The 24,592-nt window shown below is 33.1% G+C and overlaps 1 protein-coding gene and 1 long non-coding RNA gene across 2 annotated transcripts; both read left to right on the top strand.

Moving 5' to 3' along the window:
* Positions 1–1,992: 1,992 nt before the first annotated feature.
* On the top strand, positions 1,993–21,474 carry LOC143059386 (uncharacterized). Its single transcript, XM_076232878.1, has 8 exons — positions 1,993–5,707; positions 7,432–7,678; positions 16,555–16,649; positions 18,609–18,812; positions 19,347–19,510; positions 19,945–20,091; positions 21,200–21,324; positions 21,462–21,474. The coding sequence occupies exons 1-8, from the start codon at positions 1,993–1,995 to the stop codon at positions 21,472–21,474; spliced, it is 4,710 nt and encodes a 1,569-aa protein (XP_076088993.1).
* Positions 21,475–21,698: 224 nt separating this feature from the next.
* Positions 21,699–24,517, top strand: LOC143059767 (uncharacterized). Its single transcript, XR_012973599.1, has 3 exons — positions 21,699–21,902; positions 22,568–22,637; positions 24,447–24,517. It is a non-coding gene; the product is annotated as an uncharacterized LOC143059767 (long non-coding RNA).
* The last annotated feature ends 75 nt before the right edge of the window (positions 24,518–24,592 follow it).

Raw genomic sequence — 24,592 nt, 5'->3', positions numbered from 1 at the left:
ATTGATTGAGAAATATTTTGGGCCCAACCGCCTGGAAATTAATATTTTTTTTTACAAAGAAGAATAATATACATGGCTTGTGAGGGAAACAAGTTGTATCATCAGGTCTTAATACGATTATTTTACTTTTTTTCAATTTCCATCGAAAAACATATGACCTTTATGCGTCTTGCAAGAAAAGATTTGTGTAAGCTACCGTTAACCTCGTACTTTATTTGACCTTTTTAATTTTTTTGGATTCGAGCGTCATTGATGAGTCTTTTGTAGACGAAACGTGCGTCTGGCGTAACTATAAAATTTTAATCCTGGTATCTCTGATGAGTTTATTAGCAAGCTTTTGTTAATTTATGAACCTCGTTTTAATACCCACTGAGTCACATGTGCTGGAAAATGTTTCGTCTCTTTTTGAATTACTGTCCAAGTTGTTATTTGTTATGTTGACATGACATATCATTGATGGGATCTGTTATAACAACTGTTCATAAAGTTTGACATCATACGAATAACTATGGGATTTTTATTCCCAGGCAAAATAGAGTACTACTGTTGAGATTAGTATCTGGAGCATTTAAATATGTACCATTTATGTTATTAATTGTTTTTGTGAATTTTTAAATTGTTTTAATGATCACCAACGTTGTAAGAGATTTGGTTTTCTAACTTATTTGGTTCAATCTTCTGGCATGTCTTTTGAAGTTATTATCTGCAAAATTGTAAACCATGAATATATATATTTATATTTTAATCGTACTTGTACCTAGTTTTCTATGGAATGTTTCGAAAGCATTTTTCTAATTTCTGTGAACTGGAAAATAAAATATAATTACATTACGAAATTTGCAAATTGTACAAAATTATATTTAGCATTTATACATTTTTTTTTTATTAAACTTTAAAGTGGAACATGCTTATAAATAACAGAACTGATTATTATTTACAACATCTCCCTGCTTCACAAGAACAATTATTTTCGAAAAAGTTACAGGTTCAACCCACCATTTTTTCTTAAAATGTCCTGTACCATGTCAGGAAAATGACCATTGTTATATTATAGTTCTTTCTGTGTGTGTTACATTTTAATATTGTGTTTCTGTTGTGTTGTTGTTCTCCTCTTATATTTGATACGTTTCCTTCAGTTTTAGTTTGTAACCCGGATTTGTTTTTTTCTCAATCGATTTATGAGTTTACAGCGGTATACAACTGTTGCCTTTTTTTTTTATACTACTATGACCGGACAATTTGGACAGTGCAATGAAATTAGTTTTTAAACAACATTTTAGTAATTCCATTGTTTAAATGACCTTTGAAGACAACAAAACATTTAATTGACGCATTCACTTATTTGTAGGTACAGATACTGACAAGACTGATGACACACTGACAGTCCACAGAATGACCTTCGATCAATCTGGTTCCAGAAAAGATAGCAACAAAAGACCATTGGTTCTGTCTAACTTGGATAAAACAGAAAACTTGGATGATTTTCTTAGCATAGATCAAATTGATCGCTCTTTATCGGCAAACGGTATCCGCCAGATATCTATGAAGGTTCTTTCTACAGGAAGTGCTTCAGTCGAAAATGGAAAGAGAAATATCTCCTTTCTTGGTTCTGAACCGAATGAGACTGATATGTCAGATGATAATATTACTAATAATCAAACCATGCTGGAAACCGATAATCTAGACGGAAAAGTTATCGCTGACAGTGGAAAAGCACAAGACGTTGATTCAGCTGAAACAGATAGCGGCCATTTTTCGTCAAGTAGTTCCATAAAACAGCAAAATGAAAACAAAGGAAGTAAAATAACAATATCTATCGATGAAGTGAGTGACGATGAAGATGTTCATACCGGACTGGTAGATACTGTGGAGGAGCTAGCAAGTTTTCTTAAAGCAGACGACGAATTCAACCGCGCGAGGAGGTTAACAGGAGATAGCGGAATCGCAGACGATGATTATTCTCCTCCTTCATCAGATGAAGATGTAGATCATATGGGAGACAAACGAAGGGCATCTCGAAAACATTCGGATCATCATAATAAAAAACGTGCTAAAAAGAGTCCTTCTTGTGATGAACCTTTAAATGATAGATTTATAAGACGTGAAATAAATGATCAAGAGCTTGAATCAACGAGAAATATTCCCAATGATAAAGTATCTCCATCTGGTAGAAATGGTGAACCTTTTGACAACAAAAATTCTTCAAGTACTTCGAAAAAGGAAGATCAAAATAGTATCACATCGGATGTCGACCAACCTTCAAACTACATTGACAAAAGTAGATGTCCCGGTGTTGACAATAAAACAGACACTGGCTGCAAATCTATCCAAATATGTGAGAATGAAAGTGAGGTTGAAAACTTCGTACAAAACCCCAAAACCAGCAATATAAACGACAGGTTAAAAGATGGTAGCAAAAGTCATTTAAAACCGAAGCCAAATGCAATTGAAAAAAAGAACACTCAATTCGAAGCAGAAAACAGTAACAGCGAGGATGATGGAGAGGAAAACTTTCATTCCGACGAAGAAGAAGACAGAATCCTGGAAGAAATTCGTCCAAACTTACACATGAAAAAGCAATTGTTTGATGATTCCACAAGTAACGCGTTTTCGGCTGAAAGTTGGTCAGTTTATGACAGTGGTCATGACTGTACACTCTCAGAGTCCAATTTTGATGCTTTTCCGTACCAGAATGTAGACAAAACAGATGACGGTAAATTTGCCAGGAATGGTATTCGTGACAGCATTGGAAAAGATGAAATGTGTGATTCTGCTGGAAAAGATGAAATTAGTGAACCTGCTGGAAAAGATGAAATGGTAGACAACCAGACTGCCAAAAACTTGAGTTGTGATGATAAAATCAATGCTGTAGGGTATGAAAAACTTGACCTCTTACGAGAGACAGGTAGTGGTGACATCGAAAAAACTACTCTAGCGGAAAAGAGTTTCGAAAAACCGAAGGACATAACGTTCGTTAAATCAGACGAAAACACAGGAGAAGACATTGTTGATTTGGCCAATGACAATGGAAGCAATGACGGAGAACATTTGTTTCATTCAGACGAAGAAGAGCAACAGATCTTAGCAGAGATTCGTCCGAATTTACATTTAAAGAAACCTATGTTAGATGAAACTAGGAGTAACACACTTTCTTTGCAGTCGGCAGAAAGCTGGTCCATGTATGAAAGTGGTGACGATTATAGCCTTTCCGAGACAAACTTGGACGCTCTCTCGTATCAAGATATAGATGATGAGAATTTTTTCTTATGCAAATTTGGAGAGAAACCTAGCAAGATTGTCGACCTTAAAACTACTAACCACATCGAAGATATTCAAAATGGAAAAGAATCGAGCTTAATTCAAGAAAATGAAATTAAGAATGAAGATTCCCGTCAATCGCACGAAACCACAGAAAAGGAATCGAATGGCGAGGGTTTAAATTCTGAAAAAGTGTCTGATTTTGATACCGAAGAATCTCTGAACAAGGATAAAGGCATTGGTATATTGACGGATTTTGATAACGATAAATCTCCTAAAAAAGATGTGATTGGTGAGCTGAATTCTGATATTGATACCGAAGAATCTCTGAACAAGGATAAAGGAATCGGTATTTCGACGGATATTGATAACGATAAATCTCCTAAAAAAGATGAGATTGTTGAGCTGATATCAGATATTGATATCAATGAATCTCCAGACAAGGATAAAAGGATTGGTATTTCGACGGAAATTGATATCGCTAAATCTCCAACCAAAGATGAAATTGGCGAACTGATTTCCGATATCGATATTGACGAATCTCCTAACAAGGATAAAAGAATTGGTATATTGACGAATTTTGAAAACGATAAATCTCCTACCAAAGATGTGATTAGTGAACTTGAGTCTGATATCGATATTGAAAAATCGCCTAACAATGATAAAGGCATGGGAACTTCCACGGATTTTGATAACGACAAATATCCTACAAAAGACGTAATTGGTGAGTTGGTATCCGATATCGATATTAAAGACTCTCTTACCAATGATAAAAGAATAGGTATATTGTCAGATTTTAATAACGACAAATCTCCAACCAAAGATGAGATTGGTGAACTGGAGTCTGATATTGATATCGACGATTTGTCTAACAAGGATGAAAGATTTGGTATATTGGCAGATTTTGATAACGATAAATGTCCTACCAAAGATGTAATTGGTGAGTTTGTGTCCGATATTTATATCGATGAATTTCATAAAAATGACAAATCAAGTGCGATATTGTCGGATATAGAAACAGACACAACCAACACAAAGGATAAAATTGATTGCCTTGTTGTGAATATTGATGTTGATGAATCTCCTAACAAAGACCAGGTGGGTGAACTATTGGTTGATGTTGATATCGACAAATCTCTTTCTAACCAAGACAACAAAATGAAAATATTGACGGACATTGATATCATTGAATCGGTTGATAGTGAAGATAAAATGGATGAGATATTGAGTGATAACGATATTGATAACAATCAATATCAGGACAGTGATATACTTAAAAAGAATGAGCCACTATTAGAGAAAAGTAAAGATAAACATGAACAGCTTTTTGCTCTCGATGATGACCAAAGGCATGTTGAACAAAGTAACAAAATCATTCAGGATTATAATGAGAAATTTAGGTCACTTGGAGAACAAGAAAATGACAGTTCTAAAAAACAAGGAAAGCCAAATGAGAATGAAGAATCAGACTTGTTAGCAGTTGATCTTAGAGATACGCCTTATTCCTCCGACGAATACATAGACGACGAATCTGATGTTTCAGTAGAAGAAATTGAGGAAGAAAGATGTGACATTCTGAAACAACTGGATCTTAGCACATATGTCATTAATGACGCATCAAGAAAGCAACAACTACCGGTTTTAGAGGAAAATACGTCCCAAGAATTCTCAGTCGATGATGATGATAAAATCTTCGTATCAGATACATCAATGAACAGTAAGATAAAAGATGAAGAAACCAACAAAAATAGCACGAATGACAAACAGATATCTAAGGGTAAAGTTATTATGAATGACACTAGTTTTAACGAAAAACAAGGTATCACATGCGACGATAAAGAGTTTGAGAAAAGACATGGCACTAAAACATTACAACAGCTGCATTCAATGTCTTCTTCTGACGAAATATATGACGAAAGTATTGGTCTAGAAAGTTTATCTGATACAAGACCCGCACTACCGAATACTTTATTCATTGGTGATAACCAGTCATTGGCGTCCCTAATGGGCCGTATTGCAGCCGAAACAAGTACACAGCAGAATGCATCCCCACCAGAATTGGAAGATATGGATTTCACTGACTTCGTTAACATACTGGCGGTTGTTCCTGGGAAGGATGCGCGTATTTTACTGTCACCAATCAGCGAAGAGGGAACCGTTTCTCAAATTGCAGAATCTATCGACTCTCTAAGCCCAGAGGCAGTGGAAGAACACCCCGTTAGGAAACCAAAGAGACCATCTTTGATTGATCTGACTGTTACAGATACTGAAGGAGTTGTGGAACGCATTAACCTTCAAAATATAGATGTCCTTCAAAGTTTTAGCAAGCCTTGTAATTTTGATCAACCTATTGAAACTGGAATGGAACAAATACCACGAATTGTGAAAGGACCAAGTAGCATCACAGCAATCGATAGTGAAGAAATTATTCTTGAATGGACCATTACAGGTAAATATATAGATTAAAAATATATCATTCAAAGGTGGTAGATCATGCATACCTTTAAAAGAGGGACGAAAGATACCATAGGGACATTCAATCTTATAGATCGAAAATAAAATTACAACGCCATTTATTTATGTCATACTACTACTTTTTTTTAAAGCAATCTCAATTTGTTTTCACACTTTTATGTGAGAACTTTGAATATAACAACATTAAGATGAATTTCTTAACTATCGTAAAAGGGAATTAGAGACACAATGTTACCACAAGCAAACTTCTGTTCACAGTAAAGATGAGTTTGTCATTTATATATAAATAATTCAAATTGGTAAAGGATGCCACTTTTTACATAAACAAGCAAAATTTGCAAGTTTGTATCAAATCTGTTCTGCTACATATAGCGTTGAATAACATCGAAATTTAATTTATACTAGTATGTGTAAAATGGTCGCAAAGTCTTTAAATGTTATTATTAAAAGTCCCTATATTAAATTTCCAGTAGGTGTTACAACAACCGATTTGGCATCACCAAATCAATCTCATCATCATGCTTTTCTTTGGGCGTATTACGTTTCCGCAATTTTAGCAAAAATCCAGTTTTACGTTTCCGCATTTTCGTGCATTACTTTTCCGAAAAAAAAAAATAGATATTACATTTCCGCATTTTTACCTGTATTTTACATGTAAAAAAATGGTAATAATGATATATAAGACTTTATTTTATTATAGTATTTTTTCTTGATTTGAATTTTATTATGGATTTCTTTGGTATAAAGCGAAGATATTGGACAGTTTTCTCGGTTTTTTTTTACAATGTTTACATTTGTGATTTTGGTGCCTTTTAAGCCTTTATGTCGTATGGGTTTTGCTTATTGTTGAAGGCCGAACGGTGACATATAGCTGTTAATTTCTGTGTGATTTGGTCTCTAATAGTTTAGTGGTTGTTGATGGTTCATGTCTCTACTCATATTTGATATTTTATAAAATGTATTGTTAATACGTATAATTTTCGTTTGAATTGTTGACTTTTCGTGTCAGGCCTTCTCTTGACGACTTTACAGTATGGATTTTGTCATTGCCTTAAGGTTGCCTATGATTGCTTACATCCACTTCACACTGATTTGAATTCCGATGAAATATTTAACATTGGGCGTAAACCAAATAGCAACAAACAAACAATCAATCAATTTACAATTAAAAACGAAAAATAGGCATTAGCGACATATTAAGACGAATAATGCCAGAATAACCCAATAGTGTTTTAAGTAGCGTTAAACACCAAACACTACTGAAGAACAAAAATAAAACACGCTCCAGGTTTACCTGGCAAACGGAAGAGACATACATTAAAAATAAAAATGCGGAAAGGTAAACAACCTTTAACAAAATCAATGTAAAAAAATGAGGAAAAGAGTACTACAAAATTGCGAAAACGTAGGAATTTTAATGCGGAAACGTATCTAGCAAAATTGCGGAAACGTAAAACGCCGTTTTCTTTACCATGACTCATGAGAAAGATGATGTGTATCACATGAGGATCAGGATCCGCTTATTCTGCAGGGGAACCTGCTATCATATGTGGTTATTGGTAGGATGTGTGTTTCTCGGTCATTAAATTTTCATGTTTTTTATAACTTTAAATTTTTTTTTTCAACTGATGTTTTCACAATTTTGATTTTTTAAATGGCACATAATCTGCAATCAATAAATTCATTTTTGTCATCTAGGTTTCCCTGAACCAGAAGTTGTTATTTTCAAAGATGGAGAAACATTGGATATATGTGATGGAATAACACTCGAAAATGATAAAAACACATGGACTCTGCAGATCCCGTATGGTATGAAGGATGACGCTGGTTTATACGAAATATGTGCCGTCAATTCATCTGGGAATGACATCCTAAAGACAAGGGTTTATGTTAAAAGTGCCAAAAATTCACCAGTTAGAGAAGACGAATTTAACAATGATCTAAGGTAAATATTTTTGCAAATATTCTAAATAACTCATATATGATTTGCATATCTACGAATATTTGAATTCGATTAGTCTGTTAGATTGTTTCCATGGTTTTACCGTCGATAGACAATGTTGTCGAGACGTTCTTTACATCATAACCATGGTTCATAAACTGTCTACTCAGACACTGGTGACGTTTTATAAAGTCCGGGTATCAGCTGTTGGGTCTTTAATTCTGAATGAGTTGTGAAATGTATAAGTTGTTATATTGGTCTTAAGTGTGGGAAATTTATAATTTCAAAATAAATTCAATAAATTCTGGTACTGAGATGACAAATTGGGGGTATAAATTGTACGTCTTAAAATGAGGCGGAGGAAACTGAATGTTGTTTCTTTAATTTTTAGTTCTAGAGGATATCAATATGACCCAATCAGAAAAATTTGGATTGTTAATGGAAAGAACATCATCAACATATCTTTATGTGAAACAATCTTATTAAAATAAGTTCTCATCACTTGCTCCTCGATTTTTTATATGTCGCCGTGTGCTCACAGTATGTGAAATTAATTTAAATGATCTGGCTTCTTTGGTCTTCCTGTTTTTGACAAGTTTCTGTAGAAACTACGACTCATATGAAAATAAGAGACTCACCGGCAGTTTGTTCCGGCTATAGGAATGCCCACAATTTATTGAAAGATCCGTCCAAATTCAACAATTATGCTGTCAATGAGAAAGTCCATCCTACTGATAACTTGTTCATCTGTGTAGCATGTTTGATCTTTTTGTTCCGACTTTTAACAACAGTTTGTATGCCCCCTCAACTATAAGTTTGGAGGCATATTGTTTTATGCCCTATCCGTCCGTCCTTCTGCCTACCCAATTATAGTAATTGGTAAAAAGTTATCCAGATAACTCTTTCTACAGTTTGAAAGCCAGGAAGTTTTCACTTTGCTGGCTATTTCTACATATATTGCAGGCGTGCATGTAGTCAGGTTTTTGATTTTTATTAATATTTGCTCTTTTGGGAGATAGTTGAATTTTGTCATTTTTGAGTGTTTAAGTGCTGGAAAGTTTTCTCTTTGCTGGCTTTGTGAACATATCTTGAAGGTGTGCATGAAGTCAGAGTTCTGATTTTTATGATATAAAAAATTTACTCTTATGGGAGATAGTCGAAATTGTTTGAGTAATTACTTGCATAATAAGAGGTGCATAGCGTTTCCGGATAACTGGTCATACGCGTAGCCAGGGGTGGTTCAAGGGGTTCGGACACCCCCCCCCCCCCTTTTGAAAACAAATAAGCATGTTAAAGTTAACGTTCTGTTCGAATTGTGACTGTTAAAGTCGAGTTCGTGAGTCCAAATAACCCCCCTTTGGAAATTCCTGGCTACGGACCTGCTAGCCTGCTCCTATAGTTTGAAGGCTAGCAAGTTTTTAATTTCCTTTGTGAATTTGGTTAGGGTTTTAAATTTTATCAATAATTGCTTTTTTTGGAGATAGTTAAACTTTGTCATTTTTTTACAAAAGTTGGCCGGTGTCCTATAGCCATTCTTCCCCCATGCCAATTTTTCCGGGGAGGGGGGAAACTGGATCGATCCAATTCCCCCCCCCCCCCCGGAAAAATTGGCACGATCTAACTTTTCCCCCTCAGTGAGATTGGGGGAAAAACAGGATCAGACCAGTTTTTCTCCCTTATAGGACGAGAATCTAATTTTCCCCCCTTGAAATATAACGTCGGCGAAGTCAGTTTTATAAATATTTATCAAAAAAAAAGAATAGTAACATTTTTATTAGTTAAGCGGTACCAAACCATCATCGTATCAATATTCATTTGATTTATATATTTCAGGTGTTTTTAAGCTCGGGATTTCGAGATTGACCCTTTCGGGATCCAGGATTTTTTTTTCGAATTTCGGGATGTCAGGATTTAAATTTATTTAAATTTGGGACCTCAGGATTTCGTGTTTTTAAGCCCGGAATTTCGGAATCAAGACCCTTCCTACCCCTCCCTACCCCGAGAATGATAATAGATATAAGAAGATGTGGTATGGGTGCCAATGAGACAAATAAGTCTCCATCCAAGTCTCAATTTGTGAAGCTAAATCATTAAAACTAAACGTGCAACGTGCATTTGTGTGGGGATAGTATGTTCGTTGGCTTATAATAAACCCCAATGAAAACTTCAGCTGGCAGTTCAAAGGATCATGGTATTAGTATGGAGTATACACCTTGTAAAAAATAAAAATAATAAAAGTAAGTTGTAAGTTGCCAGGTCAAAAGAATGCATGTATAAATGTCAGCATATTAAAAATTCGGATGATTAGACAAAATAATACCAAAAAAATGCAATTACAGACGGCAAAAAAATATAGACGGACTGATATACATGAACACAGACATATTGACATGTAGTACTGATGGAAACGTAAACTGACTTGTAAACATGTAGATAGATTAGTGAACACGGAGACAGGCTGGTGGACCTGTAGACATAAAAGTAGACATAGACGGACCGGTGAATATGAAGTCCGACTGTTAAACATGCAGACAGACAAGTAGACACACAGAAAGATCGATGAAAATGTAGACGGACTAGTGGAAATAGACAGACTGGTAAACATGTAGACAGATTTGTGAATATATATCCTGTTGAGAATGTAAACCGACTAGATGACTATTAGAAAACACTGAGGAAAATACAGACAGACGAGTGGACACATAGACAGGCTGATGACCATGTCGACATTGACAAAAAATAGTTGTCAGCATAAAAATCTAATTCCAACTCTGAGGGGGGATAGGATGGGTCCTGATTCCGAAATCCCGGGCTTAAAAACACGAAATCCCGAGGTCCCGAATTTAAATAAAGTAAATCCCGACATCCCGAAATCCGAAAAAAAGAATTCCCAGATCCCGAAAGGGTCAATCCCGAAATCCCGAGCTTAAAAACACCCGATCCCGGAGTCCCGATAAAGGTCCTACCCCCTCAACTCTGTTGGGTTTAATTTTCAGACTGATATAGATATAGTGAAATCTATTCTATGGGGGAAAGATTGGCATGGGGGAAAAGTGATAATATGTTTACGTATTGCCAAATTTCCGCGGGGGAAGAATGGCAATGATCCAAAATTTCCCCAGGGGAAAAATTGGCTCATGACAGTTTTTGCCCCGGGGGAAAAACTGGCATGAGGGAAGAATGGCTATATAATACCGGCAGTAGACGGACGAACGAACAAACGGACAGATGATAATCTGTATATTATAACATGTTATAATGCCACTGTGTACCTTTTAACATACTAAATATTTTGGTAACCCCTCTTAAATATGGGGCTGAATCCGCCCCTGGCTGAAATATTTGCAATACAGTGTTTGTATAAAGACTTATTCAAGTTATAATTCCTTGATTTTGAGATACCAATCTCCGTTTCTCTCCCCAATCCCTATCAGTCCCAAAATTCCAAGAAATCTCTGAACACATGACAGTGCACGTCTTTAAACTAAGAAACTATCAACATGATCAAGGAGTTAGAAATAAGAGATGACAAACAAATTAAATATATAAGAAAGCACCAGGTTTATCAAAAAGGAATTGACAAGAATGGTTTATATCACAAAATGTGCTAATTGTAAAGAGTACATACAAACCTGTGCACCTGGTAACAGCTAGGGTAAAGTTTTCAGACATGATTTAATGTTTATAAATGCATATTATGTTTCAAAAAAGTAAAAAGTATTTCTGGATTTCTAGATTTTTTTAATGTTTCTCATTGAATGTGTCAAAATGAGAAAATGTAAAATTGTAAAAATACAAATGCCAAGACAGTTAGAAAATAATACTGAATCGCCAACAAATATATTCATATTATTACAGTGAATCATCAACAAATAATTTAACTGATTCACCTTTTGTAGTGTTTCACTATGCCTACAAAAATAATTCTCTTCAACCTGTTGACTTTTTCTTAATATGGCTCTTTGTAGTCTAAGATTCTGTTGGAAATGAAAGCATCACTTTTTACAATAATAAATTAACTGGCACTTGAAAGTTTACTGCAAAAGAGAGCTTGGTTTTGTTTGAACAATATATGGTAAAGTGATTATAATACATTGCTCCAACTTTTCCAAGTGAATTTGGCATTTTTTTTTCTAGTGAAATTTTCAAAATCTGTGTTAATCATTATCATCATTAATAAGCTAGTGTAATTTATAAAAGTTACACATTTACCTTACAAGAATTTAGGGTGTTCTATTTTGCAATTTTGGGATTTTATGCATTGTTTTTGGGGAAAGACGGCTTCAAGCCGTCAATTCCCTAATGGGGTTGGCCAGAGTATCATTCCCTCACGTCAATCATTTTGTTTTGATAGTTTGGAAACCCCCTCAAAATGTCATACTGAAATTGATGACAAGGAGAACAGATTGACTTTAAATACACTTTTTACACATTTCCCTTCTGTTTCTCGTGAAATTATCGTATATTGAGCTTTCCCTTACACTATATACGTTTCTTTTACAGTCCGGAAAAATCAGTATTACGAAATATTCTAAATATATCTAACCTAGTGACGTCATTGTTGGAATGCCACACAGGGATATCCTTTATTCATTATAAAAACCAGTCACAGTATTTGTATACTAATTTAAAATCCGTATTTGTTAAATGTAAACCTAATGATGTTTGCTGTAGTGTAGATCATTCACACACCAACATGCAATGCTTTAATCTGAGGCTATAATCAGATAATTTGTAGGTCAACTTTCGCGGTAAACAATGTCAATGGGGATACATGAGATTGGGGAGAGAAACAACAGTTTTCATTGTTTCTGTAAAGTTCTGTTTTTGGGGAAGACGTCTTCAAGCCGTCAATCCCCTATGGGGTTGACCATAGTGACCTTCCCTCACATCATTCATTTTGTTTTTATAGTGTGGAAAACCCCCCAACAAATCTTACTTAGATTGAAGAGAAGGAGACCCAGAAATGAATAGTTTGACTTTAAACACTTATTTACACATTTCCCTTCTGTTTCTTACGAAATTATCGTATCTTGAGCTATCCTTTACACTGTTTATGTTTCTTTTACAATCCGGAAAAATCAGCATGACGAGATATTCTAAATATATCCATCCTACATTGTATTTTATAGTGACGTCATTCTTGGAATGCCACACTACGCAGAAGCAGGGATATCCTTCACTGGTTATTTAAATCATTCTCAGAGATCGTGCACTAATTACACATTGGTATTTGTTAAATTTAAACATAATTATAATGTTTGCTGTAGATGATTCAAACATCAACATGCAATACTTTAATTTGTAGGTGAACAACTTTCAAAGTAAACAAAGATCGTGGGGATACATGAGATAGGGGAGAGAAACGATTTTATTCATTTTTTTCTGTAAAAATTCTGTTTTGAGAATTTTCCTCCAATTCAGGAGCACCTCAATTGTTGAGTAATTATCCACTAAAATAAAAGTTAATGTATCTAAACACTTAAAATGTGACATTTCATTGGATAAGGCAGATTTTACAGTATTGTGTTCTGTCTCCTACTTTCATGTTGCTAACGTGACGGAGACAAAAATAAGTAACGTTAGCGACATTTGGACATGTAACATGAGCAACAACATCTTTAAAAGTTCAAATGTATGCACACAGTGATGTTTAATATATGCCTGAAGTAATAAAATTGTACAGTCTGGTTTAGAATTTCTAAATATACAGAATGTCATTTGCAGGTGTACTTTATATCAAATGAATACACATGAAACCAATTCGTAATAGTAACATTAGCAACATCTACTATCATGACATTACGTTTTGTTGCGAACGTCTTTTTGATGGACGGAATACATTTAAGGTCCTCTTGTAACGATATTACATACAACTAACCTTCTTTGCTACCCCATCATGTGAAGGAACTGACTCCGAATCTAATTCTGCAAAGGGCGATATCGTAACTCCTATACAGGAGAGTTACAGATCTAAATATATGTTGCTCACGTGACACTGATTTGGACGGAAACCTCAAGTAGTAACGTTCGCAAAAAATAAAACAGCCAATGATATTGATTCCTCAAGTCCTTTGACCCCCTTACGTCATCCAAATTTAATATGATTGCTATTTTCAATTATTTATAAAACCCGGGATAAAAATAACTACAATTACCTGTCTGAGAACCAACAAGAAAATTGCGATCGTGACATACCACAATGGACGGAAAAGACGTGACGTTAGCAACAATATTATTAAATTACCTTTTTTAGCCTTTACCAATAAAAATCTGCCTTAAAGTTATGATTAAAACACAAAAGAAGACTTTTTATTAAAATATAAGTCCATGTGATAAGGCTCAACTTATAAATAATACTTCAAAATTCCACTCCAAATAAGCTGGATGTCAGTAAAGTAGGTCATGATGTCTATTCCATGTCCAATATTTTGAAATTGAAAACCCTCTAATTCTAACAAAAAACACAAGCACAGAGTAATTTTTATTTTTATTTACTCAGAAAGACACATTTTATTCAATAACATAATGCATTACTCCATTACACAGTCTGTTTCACAGTTTCAGCAATTGCTTTTTTGATGGATACAAAAAAACAATAATTCCTTCTTATTGTAAAATCTGCCATAAGTAGTCTTCCATTAAAACTGAATTTTTGTGTACCAACATAATCATTGTAATGGTAAAAAAAAAAAAAAAAATGTTGCATTTTGTAGTTTAAACCTATTTATTCATGAAATTTACAAATATTTCAAATTTAGGATTTGGAAACAAGCTTCACACAGTTTACATCAATCATATTGTTTTTTTTTGTTAGTACCTGTTTCCCTGTGATGAGAGTTGTAACTGGGAACTTTATCAATGGAAAGTTAAAACTGAATAGATTTTTCAGTCCAAACTTTCTTCAAAAAAACTTAAAAATCTAAGAGTACTGTCACAAAAAATGGAAAATGGCCCTAGCCTGCAGTTCAGTGGTACACAATTAAGATTTCAAAAAATATTGTAGTTGTTGTGAAATGACAGAATTCAGTTGAAATTTAGATAATTAAATATCAACTTTAATCATATGTTTAGATTTAGAAGATGCAGATCTCTTCCATTGGTCCAAATTGAATCCTAAACTAAGGAAACGAAATTACATTAAACAACAATTGATTTCAATATCGTCAACCTTTCTACATGTTCTAGCTGTTCCTTTTTCCATTCTTTATATGAAGACTATCAAAGATACCCCCCCTTCCAAAAAAAATAATTAAATAGAAACAAGGGCCGTCTTTCCCCACAGAGCTATTCAGCTCTTTGATTAGAATCTTCCTCCAGTTCAGGAGCACCTCCATTTGATGAGTAATTATACACTAAAATCAAAGTAAATGTTTCTGAACACTTAAAATGTGACATTTAGTATATGATAAGTAGTCTTCTATATAAAAAAAAAATTTGTGTACCAACATAATTATTGAAATGGTTAAAAAAAAAATTAAAAAAATTAAATGTTGCTTTTTGTAGTTTATACCTATTGAGATTGGGGAGAGCAACTGCAGTTTTCATTCTTTCTGTAAAGTTATGTTTTTAGAATGTTTCTCCAATTAAGGAGCACCTCAATTGATAAGTAATTACCCACTAAAATGAAAGTTAATGTATCTGAACACTAAAAATGTCACATTAAGTATATATATGATAAGTAGTCATCAATTAAAAAATAATTTTGCGTACCAACATAATTACTGTAGTGGTCATTTTTTTTTCATTTTTTTTTTAAATATTGCTTTTTTGTAGTTTAAAGCTATTTATTCATGAATTTTACAGATATATCAAAATGTGGGATCTGGAAACAAACTTCACACAGCTTATATCAATCATATTTGATTTTATAAGTACATGTATCCCTGTGATGAGAGTTGTAACTTGGAACTTTATCAATGGAAAATTAAAACTGAATAGATTTTTCAGTCCTCACTTTCTTGAGAATACTGTCACAAAAAATTGAGAATGGTCTTAGCCTGCCGTTCAGTTGTACATAATTAAAATTCTAAAATATATTGTAGTAGTTGTTAAATTCAATTGAATTTTTGATAATTAACTCCCAACTTTAATCAAATGTTTTGATTTAGAAGGTGCAGATCTCATTGGTCCAAATTGTCTCTATGATGAATCCCTGACTAAGGAAATTAAATAACAATAAACAACAATTAGTTTCATTATTGTCAGCCTTTCTATATGTTCTAGCTGTTCTTTTGCTCATTCTTTGTATGTAGACTATCAAAAGATACCCCCCTAAAAATTGAAACAGTGGCCGTCTTTTCCCTCAGAGCTCTTCAACTCTTTGATTAAATTTTTAATATGTACATTTATTAAGATTATAAAATTAAAAACATCAATATTGTTGCTTTGTTTTAACTATTCCTGTGGGAATATTTTTAAACTTTGATTTGTATTTGTGAAATGAATGAAGAGCTGTCCACTTGCTTATGTTTCATATTTAATATACAGTTTTTTGAACACTGTGAAAAGACAAAATAAAGAAAAATAGTCATATTGTCAAGAAAAAGTAGTTCTTTCATAGTAAAAATTCCAAATGGAAAAAGTTTTCTGGAATATTATATCCAGTGAAATAAATATTACAGTATATGTTCCTACCCATGCTTACAGAAGAAATGGTAAAGATATTTGTTCCAACAGGAACAGATATTACAATGGTGTTGTTTATAACAAAGTTTCTAGTGGAACATCTGTAAGATAAAACAAATATATGTTTTCCCTTGACAAACTTTGGCAACTGGTTTAAGAATAAAACATGTTGAGTATTCAGTAATAGAAGCATCAAAGTTGTATACATGTATCAAAATGCAAATAAATTAGGACAATCTCTAATATTGCAGAGAAGAGCAAACTGGTGTCCCAGAATTCCTAAAATCTCCAAGCAATGTGGAAGTGATAGAAGGGGACATAATCCATGTTGAATGTCAAATAACAGGTAAGTGAAACTCCTGCACAAACTTTTACTATGTTTTAAACTAAAGTAGAAAAAGCTTGGTTTCCTTGCAAAATTTTGGACACTGCTTCAAAAAAGAATTTGCAAACAGCCAAAGATATTAAAGAGATATTAGCTTAGAATTTAGCTACAAATAAAGAAATATGTAAAACACAATTTTTTTTGTTCAATCTTAAATGAAAGTGAAATTATAGTGATATAATTATTCGCTTTTAGCAGCCAGTTTGGTGCATGCCATTTAAAATGGTACACAATGCTGTAATATCCATTTGCGGATCCAGAGGGGGAGTTCCGGGAGTTGGAACCCCCCTTTTTTTTACGATCAATGCATTTGAATGGGAGCATATAGTTGGAACCCCCCCTTTTTTAAATGGCTGTACCCGCCCCTGAATATCCCTATCACAGAACCTTAAATATAGTTTGCAGATATAAATAGAATGAAATTTCTGCTAACTAAAGAATAACAAGTTAAACTCTTAAAAAATCCAATGTGAATGATGAAAATTTAAAAAAGTTTCAAGAAGTATTTTTGTTTGATCTATACCATTGAATAGCTTGATACATACTAGAATTATCTAATGTTGAGATCTAAATAGATCAGACTGGCATATAATCTGATGTAGTAAAGTTTAATGTTAAAATTGGGAGATGATCAAGGGAGATAATCAACACACAAGTTTATGGACACTTTGATTAAGATCATCAAGATTAAAATTTTGATTTTTTTTCTGTGCATTTTGTCATTCAGCCAAAAGTTAAAAAAAGGGAGATAATCATTGCAGATAAGAATTTGCTATTTTATACATTTGTAACCGCCAAATATTAAAATTTAATATATGTCCTGTTTTTTTATACTTTTTTAAGAGATGATTCCTTTGTTTTATTTTATTGGTATTTTTTTTGTATATTGAGAAGTTTGATGTTTGGGTGATGTCAGATCTTTGGCAATGTGTTTATTGAAATTATTCGGTTTAGGAGGGGCCCTTATGTGCATCAGTTATATAAAAAGTCTTACTACTGTATTACTAGCCTGTTATCACTGAGATTGTGAGTTCAATCCCATACAAGGTAGGTACATTCAACTCCAATATAAATTGACTATTGTTGTCAGTTCTCCTGCAGAAGGTCAGTGGTTCTCTACAAGCAGTCCTGCTTCCTCCACCAATAAAAACTGACATGACTGACAACAACAAAATGATAGTAATGGAAGTGTTGTTAAACACTAATCAATCAGTCTATAGTTTTGTTGACTTAAAGCTTGCCATATAGTATAGACACTAAGACCCATGCTGAGGGGGCATCCACCGAGGGACTGTTTGGATTTGCTGCATAAAATACATTCACGTCAAGATGAAAAGAGACTTTATATCTGGTAGCAATTGTTTACAATAAGCCACTGAGTCCCTTCTTGTAGAAAAACTTCTGCAACAATTGTTTCATAGCTGACTATATGTTATGGAATTTGTTCATTACTGAAGGCCCTTCAGTGACATTTAGTTGCTAACATCTAAACCAATTTTCATGGATTAAGGAAAACTTGCATGTTCATGAATATTTATTTTGTGGTTTTGCTGAAGTTTGCATACAAGCCTATAGGAAATTTGTCATTTGTTTAACATTTAATTTTGTGGATTTCCTGGGTAAAGGTGAATAATGAAATTGGTTTTCAAAGAATAATAATGAATCCACAGTAACAACTATTGGAACTCTGGTTTTAAACATTGATTTTCAAGATCTGGGAAAGAATGCTTTATTTCCTCCTGAATTTGGGATTACATCCCATCTTACCAACTGTAATACTTGTCTCATTGGTAATTATAACTACATCCCATCTCACCAACTGTCATACTTGTCTCATTGGTAATCATAACTACATCCCATCTTACTAACTGTCATACTTGTCTCATTGGCAATTATAACTACATCTCCTTATTTTTATAGGTGATCCTAGTCCACAGATTGTTTGGTTTAAGAATGGAGAACTGTTCTACCCAGAGGAGAGAGTGGAGATATTACAAGAGTCTACAAAGTGTCAACTGATCATACAACATACTGAACCAGAAGATGCTGGAATATACATGTGTAGAGCCTCCAATTCTGTTGGTGTTAATCAAGTACAGTTTACTGTCTGTGTCACAGATCAGGGTATGTAGAGGCTCAAAAAGAGATTTCTTGTTGTTGCAGTACTCGTCAAGTCACAATATATTCACAACTTAATATAGAATGTTCTGGTGGCTCTAGTAAAGTTATTTTCCTTTAGAATATATTCTGCTTTAAAAGGATAATTTAGCTTACTTACTTATAAAATTGAGAATGGAAATGGGGAATGTGTCAAAGAGACAACAACCCGACCATAGAAAAAACAACATGCCTGTTTGTCTTGTTCATACATCATTGTCAATATAAAAAGCAATTTCATGCAACTGTCATACAAGTGAGAGGTTTAACTGGCTATAAAACCAGGTTTAATCCACTATTTTGTACATAAGAAAATGTCTGTACAAAGTCAGGAATATGACACTTAATCATTCCTTTGATGTGTTTGAGGTTTTGATTTTGCCATTTGGTTTATAGGGACTTTCCATTTTGAATTTTCCTCACTCAAATCTTGGTATTTTTGTTATTTTACTTTTTACTGGTGCAACTTTCTTCATTTTTTCTATGCATTATATTTCAAAGGTGATAAGATACAGACAGCTACAAATATAAACAATGATGAAGACAGGCCTAAGTGGAACATGGTACCTGGTCATGACAAAGCTGAGTGTAATCTGGTATCAAGTCTTGAAAGAGTGCACAAACCTACTGCTCCCGTTATACAGCTTGATATGTCTGAATCAGATGTACGTTTGTGTAAATACCTTAAATACATTAAGTGACATGCTCCTGTATACAGTTTGACATTTCTGTAAATGTTCTATGTTTCATATTATTATCCATCCATGGAAGTATATCCCATTCTAGGAGAGAAGCCTATATTCTGTATGATGTCAAACAAAATTTCATCACTTTTATTTCTGGTATTATATTGAACAGAATGACTTCTACCATTTGAGGGTTTTTGGGTTCATGGCTTCAACCAAGACTGTTTACAAGATATTGTGCATAAGGTAGGGAAGTTTTATTGTTGGATATGAATAATTCTGATTGTATGTCCATTTAATATCTCCAGTATAGTATTTAGTCAAGAGAGGATTTATTAAGTCTTTTTTTTATCATCCCTCATCCCTTTCAACCAATGTTGTGCAATACTTTTACTTACATTTATAAATTTCAGGAATGTTTTTCTAGAAGATATGAAGTTAGATCTGACTACCATGATGAATTTAATGATATTGACCTACAGGAAGGGGAGATAATTGAAGTATTGGACAGATCTAAACAATCTCATTGGCTGGTCAAATCCATGCAAGACCATACAAAGGTTTATATTTTAAATAGCTTGATATATATCTAATTAATAAGGCACTGCTATGCATGCATCATTCCTGTCAAATTAAGAATAATAAGGTAGAAGTTTGAATTTTCAATAATTTTTAAATAATGTCCAATTTAAATGAACTTGTCTAAAGATTTTATTGTTTTCTTTAGGAATAAAAGTTGTGCATTCTTAATAACCTCAATTATAGCACATATTCTCTGCATTGCTATTATATCTTTGTTTTTTTCTAGCAAAGATAACTAATTGCTATGTAACGGAAGATAATTTGCAAATTGTGCAAATTATGACATGATTTATTAAATTATATCAACTCTATTTCCTCAATAAACCTACATCATATCTACCAAAATTGAATCTTCAAAGATTGTTGTAGGTTTTTTATGCCCCACCTAAGATAGTAGAGGGGCATTATGTTTTCTGGTCTGTGCCTCTGTTCGTCCGTGCGTCTGTTCCCTTCAGGTTAAAGTTTTTGGTCAAGGTAGTTTTTGAAGAAGTTTAAGTCCAATCAACTTGAAACTCAGTACACATGTTCCCCATGATATGATCTTTCTAATTTTAATGCCAAATTGTAGTTTTTACCCCAATTTCATGGTCCACTGAACATAGAAAATGATAGTGCGAAGTTCATGTTAAAGTTTTTGGTCAAGGTAGTTTTTGATGAAGTTAAAGTTACATCAACTTGAAACTTAGTACACATGTTCCGTATGATATGATCTTTCTAGTTTTAATTCCAAATTAAAGTTTTGACCCCAATTTCACCAGTAGAAAAAAAAGTAAAACAAATCTTGTTTTTTAGATTTGAGCAGCTAGCAGTAGCAACTATAAATTATTTGAAACTGGTTTTTTTTTTATAGACATTCTTCTTATCCATTAAATGTTTAATCTTTTGATAACTTAAAATATGAAGACATTTTTTGCAATGGTAATTATCATATTTATTTATTGACTTATCTTAAACTTAATGTCAAGTTAAAAATGTTCAAAGGTTTTCCAATTAATGCAAAATGTAGGTGTTAGGGGTGTTCATTTTAAGTCTTTGATAAAAAAGTTCAATCTGATTGAATTTCACTGAATCATTTGTACTCTTTAGGTATGTTATGCTCCTCCAGACCTGTTGATTGACACAGATGTTGACAATGTTGGGAACGTACCTGCATGGAATCAAGGTCAAGTGAAAAATGCTGTATCGAAGGAAGAAATACAAACTAAAACAAAGTAAGTAAAAACTTAATAAGGTGAGTCAATAAAAAATCATATGTAAGAAATTCAACAGATTAATGCCATCCCCTGCTCCAAAGTTTACCATAATGTTGTCATATAAATTCAATGTCATTATGTTTTGTTTTTTTTAGCCTTTTTGAATAAAGATTTGTTTCTGAGTCCCCCTATAGCCTGACTAACAGTAAAAGGTCCTACCTCCACTCAGATAAGTACAACACATATTTAAATAAAAATACTTCAGTGTATCAAGAGGGAGGTATGATATTATTTTAAAATGAGCTCCAATTCAGACACAGCGATTTTGCTATTTACCTGACAGTAAAATTAAAAAAAAATTTACTAACTGCCATTGTTACTTCCAGGAAAGTTTTGGCTGAGTTATTGGAATCAGAAACAGACTATATTTGTGATCTAAAGGATCTTATAGACACTTACAGTCAGTCTCGAGAGCAAGGGAAAGTCTCAGACAGGAAAAATATAAAGGAAGGGAAAATCTCAAACAAGAAACCTGTAGCAGACAAGCAAGACAAAATATTGGAAGATTTATCAAAGCTTTACCAGTTTCATAAGGAGTAAGTAAAAATATTTTAATGGATATTTATGGAAAAATCTGAATTCAAATGTCTAATCAAACATGTTTAAAGGGTTGAAGTGTCTAATGTCAATTTAGATATTCAAAATTCAGAAATTATTGTGTGCATTTATTATTGTGACTTTTGGAAACTGAACTAAAATGTGAGATTATTTTTTGTGATTTTAGGAAAACCTTCATACATATATCAGAATGCGAGTTAAAATAAAAACCTCTCAATAATTTCTGATTTACAGTAATTAATTTAAAGTATTGTTTTGTATTAAAGAAGGTTTTATCATGTGAATAATAACATGCAACAGTGTTTACAATCTTCCGTACTTCTAACTCAATTTTAAATATACCAACCAAGAGATGGAAATGTTCAAAAAATTGCATGAATTCCAAACTGGCTGTGGCTCTCTTTTAATGTTCTTTCTTATTCTGAGAGTTGGTATTTTGGACATGTTAAAGAAAAATGGACTTGGATGTTTCAACATAGTAAAGGAAGTGTTACCTGCTATGTATGCTTCAGCTGAAATGAGATTAGTTGAAGTTGTAAAACATATCAGAATGAATATGTTGATTTTACACATACAAAATCTTAATTGCAATAAAAAAGAGTCAACTGAAAATAGACACTTATTTCTGCATTTGTTTATTCAGAACATTGCTGCCAAGCCTTCTGCAAACACAAGATGATGCTGAAATTGTTGGTGACCTATTTACTGAAAGGGTAAGTATTTTCAACAAATGTCCCATAAGAAACATTGGGAGATGGGACATACAATTATTATTTTGATTTAAGTTTTGGCTGTGAAATATATTTGTTCTGGACTTGATTAGTAAGACCCTATTGATAAGTATGTATCATAAATGATGTAATTTAAGTTGGAGTTGCCCTTGACCTCCAAGTCATGGAGCAAAATGGCTTGATTTTCTTATTTGACTTTAAACTATTTGACTTTATCATGTGGTACAAGCATGTCTGGTAAGAGATCATTACTTCTTTTATAAAATGAAAACTTCAGAAAAGTCTAGATTCTGGGCCACAATTAAAAATATTTCAGTTTGCCCAAACCCGACCCATGATGACTGGGTATGGGTAGGTAGGTAGGCAAATTCTTTTTTTTTTTTTTTTTTTTTTTATCCGAATTTGCATGAAAATATTAAAAGATCTTAAAACAGTATATCTTTTTTTCTCTGTCAAACCTTTGTAGAGACAACCAAAAGCCATGAATTTAAAACCTCTATAAATAAATTAGTCTACTATATGATTTGTATCCTGAGATGTTTATAACCCTGACAATTGCTAACTGTGTGAAAGGGCTGTTGGATTTGTGAAGTGATTTTCAACAGTTCCATCAACACGATGTTTGTGTAAAAAAAATATCAGCTGATTATGTAATGATTATATTTGTTTGCATTTTTTAAATCCTATTTCTATTAAAATAGATTAAATGTCCTAAAATATTTATATGAATTATTATCTACCATCCTTAGTTTGGGTCTTTTTTATGTTTTGAAAACAAATTTATATTTTACATTATTACATGGCATTTTTCATTCTTACTATACAAATCCTTGGTTCTAGGGGCTTCCTCACAAATTGTCACAAAATCCATTATGGCGTCCATAACATGTTTTTACTTTTGCACATGTGAAAAAATATTTCTGACAAAAGTCAGATTTCTCTTGTCAAAAGGGATTTATATTTATATTGCAATAAATTATTCAGAAGGAGTTACATTCAGTTAAGATTATATTTCTGATTCTGTGAGCCATTATAGTTTTATCAAATTCTCCCAAACAGCAACGTACTGGCTGTCTAATTATGAGACTTGTAAATTTGAACCATTTGAATAAAAGGGCATCTAATTTACATGATAAAGGAAGATTATAATTAAAGACAAAAATTTATCAAGAAATAATTCCTTTTTATTCAGTAAAAACAAAATCTTCTTGCAAGATTGTAAATTCGCAACTTCCGGATCCATTTTCCTGTCAGAATAACATTGAAAATATTCGATTGCACATGGTTTTGAACAAATCTACCTGAATATTCTTATCAGATATTCGATAACACGATGAAATTAACATTGAGCATATAGGTAAGGGTTTGGTAGTACAAACAACTACAGCGTAAAAAAACTGTGCCACTTCACTTGTTTTACTTTTTTACGTTCGTTAAATCAGAAGATAAAAACAGAGAACATCGAATATCGATTAACTGCGTCTCTTATACGCTTTCTTTAATCTTATTCACAATTACTTTCAAACGCAAAGACAAAAAACATTAAGTTTTGTACGATGACGGAGCGGACCCAAAATAAATCCGAAAAAAAAAAAATTCTTCCAAAAAACGTCAAAAAAAAGAATTTGAGTCGGCGGGTTTATTTTGGGTCGGTCGCGTTTGGGCAAACATACAATCTTTTTATTTTGGCCCTGTATATCAAGTTGTATTTGGTTGAATTATAAACTGTACAATAGATTCTGAAAATCTCTAACAAGAAATATATTTGAATGTCAAATAATTTCCTTTCAGCGTGGAAGTTTCTGTGAGTATGTACCGTTTGTATCTGACCATGACAAAGTTATGGAGGATACTGACCCAGATCAATTAGCAGCATTGATGGAGGTAGGATATCATTTGATAATAATATGATAAAATATATTTTTCTGACTTCATGA

This window comes from Mytilus galloprovincialis, chromosome 14, assembly GCF_965363235.1.
Source record: "Mytilus galloprovincialis chromosome 14, xbMytGall1.hap1.1, whole genome shotgun sequence".
Classification (NCBI taxonomy): Eukaryota; Metazoa; Mollusca; class Bivalvia; order Mytilida; family Mytilidae; genus Mytilus; species Mytilus galloprovincialis.
This window is presented reverse-complemented; position numbering and strand designations above follow the sequence as displayed.

Excerpts from the sequence above, each read along its gene's own strand:
- LOC143059386 (XM_076232878.1), top strand. The coding sequence starts at position 1,993 with ATGGGAGACAAACGAAGGGCATCTCGAAAACATTCGGATCATCATAAT. Across the intron at positions 7,679-16,554 it reads GAATTTAACAATGATCTAAG|AGAAGAGCAAACTGGTGTCC; the intron begins GTAAATATTTTT and ends CTAATATTGCAG. Across the intron at positions 18,813-19,346 it reads TGTCTGTGTCACAGATCAGG|GTGATAAGATACAGACAGCT; the intron begins GTATGTAGAGGC and ends TATATTTCAAAG.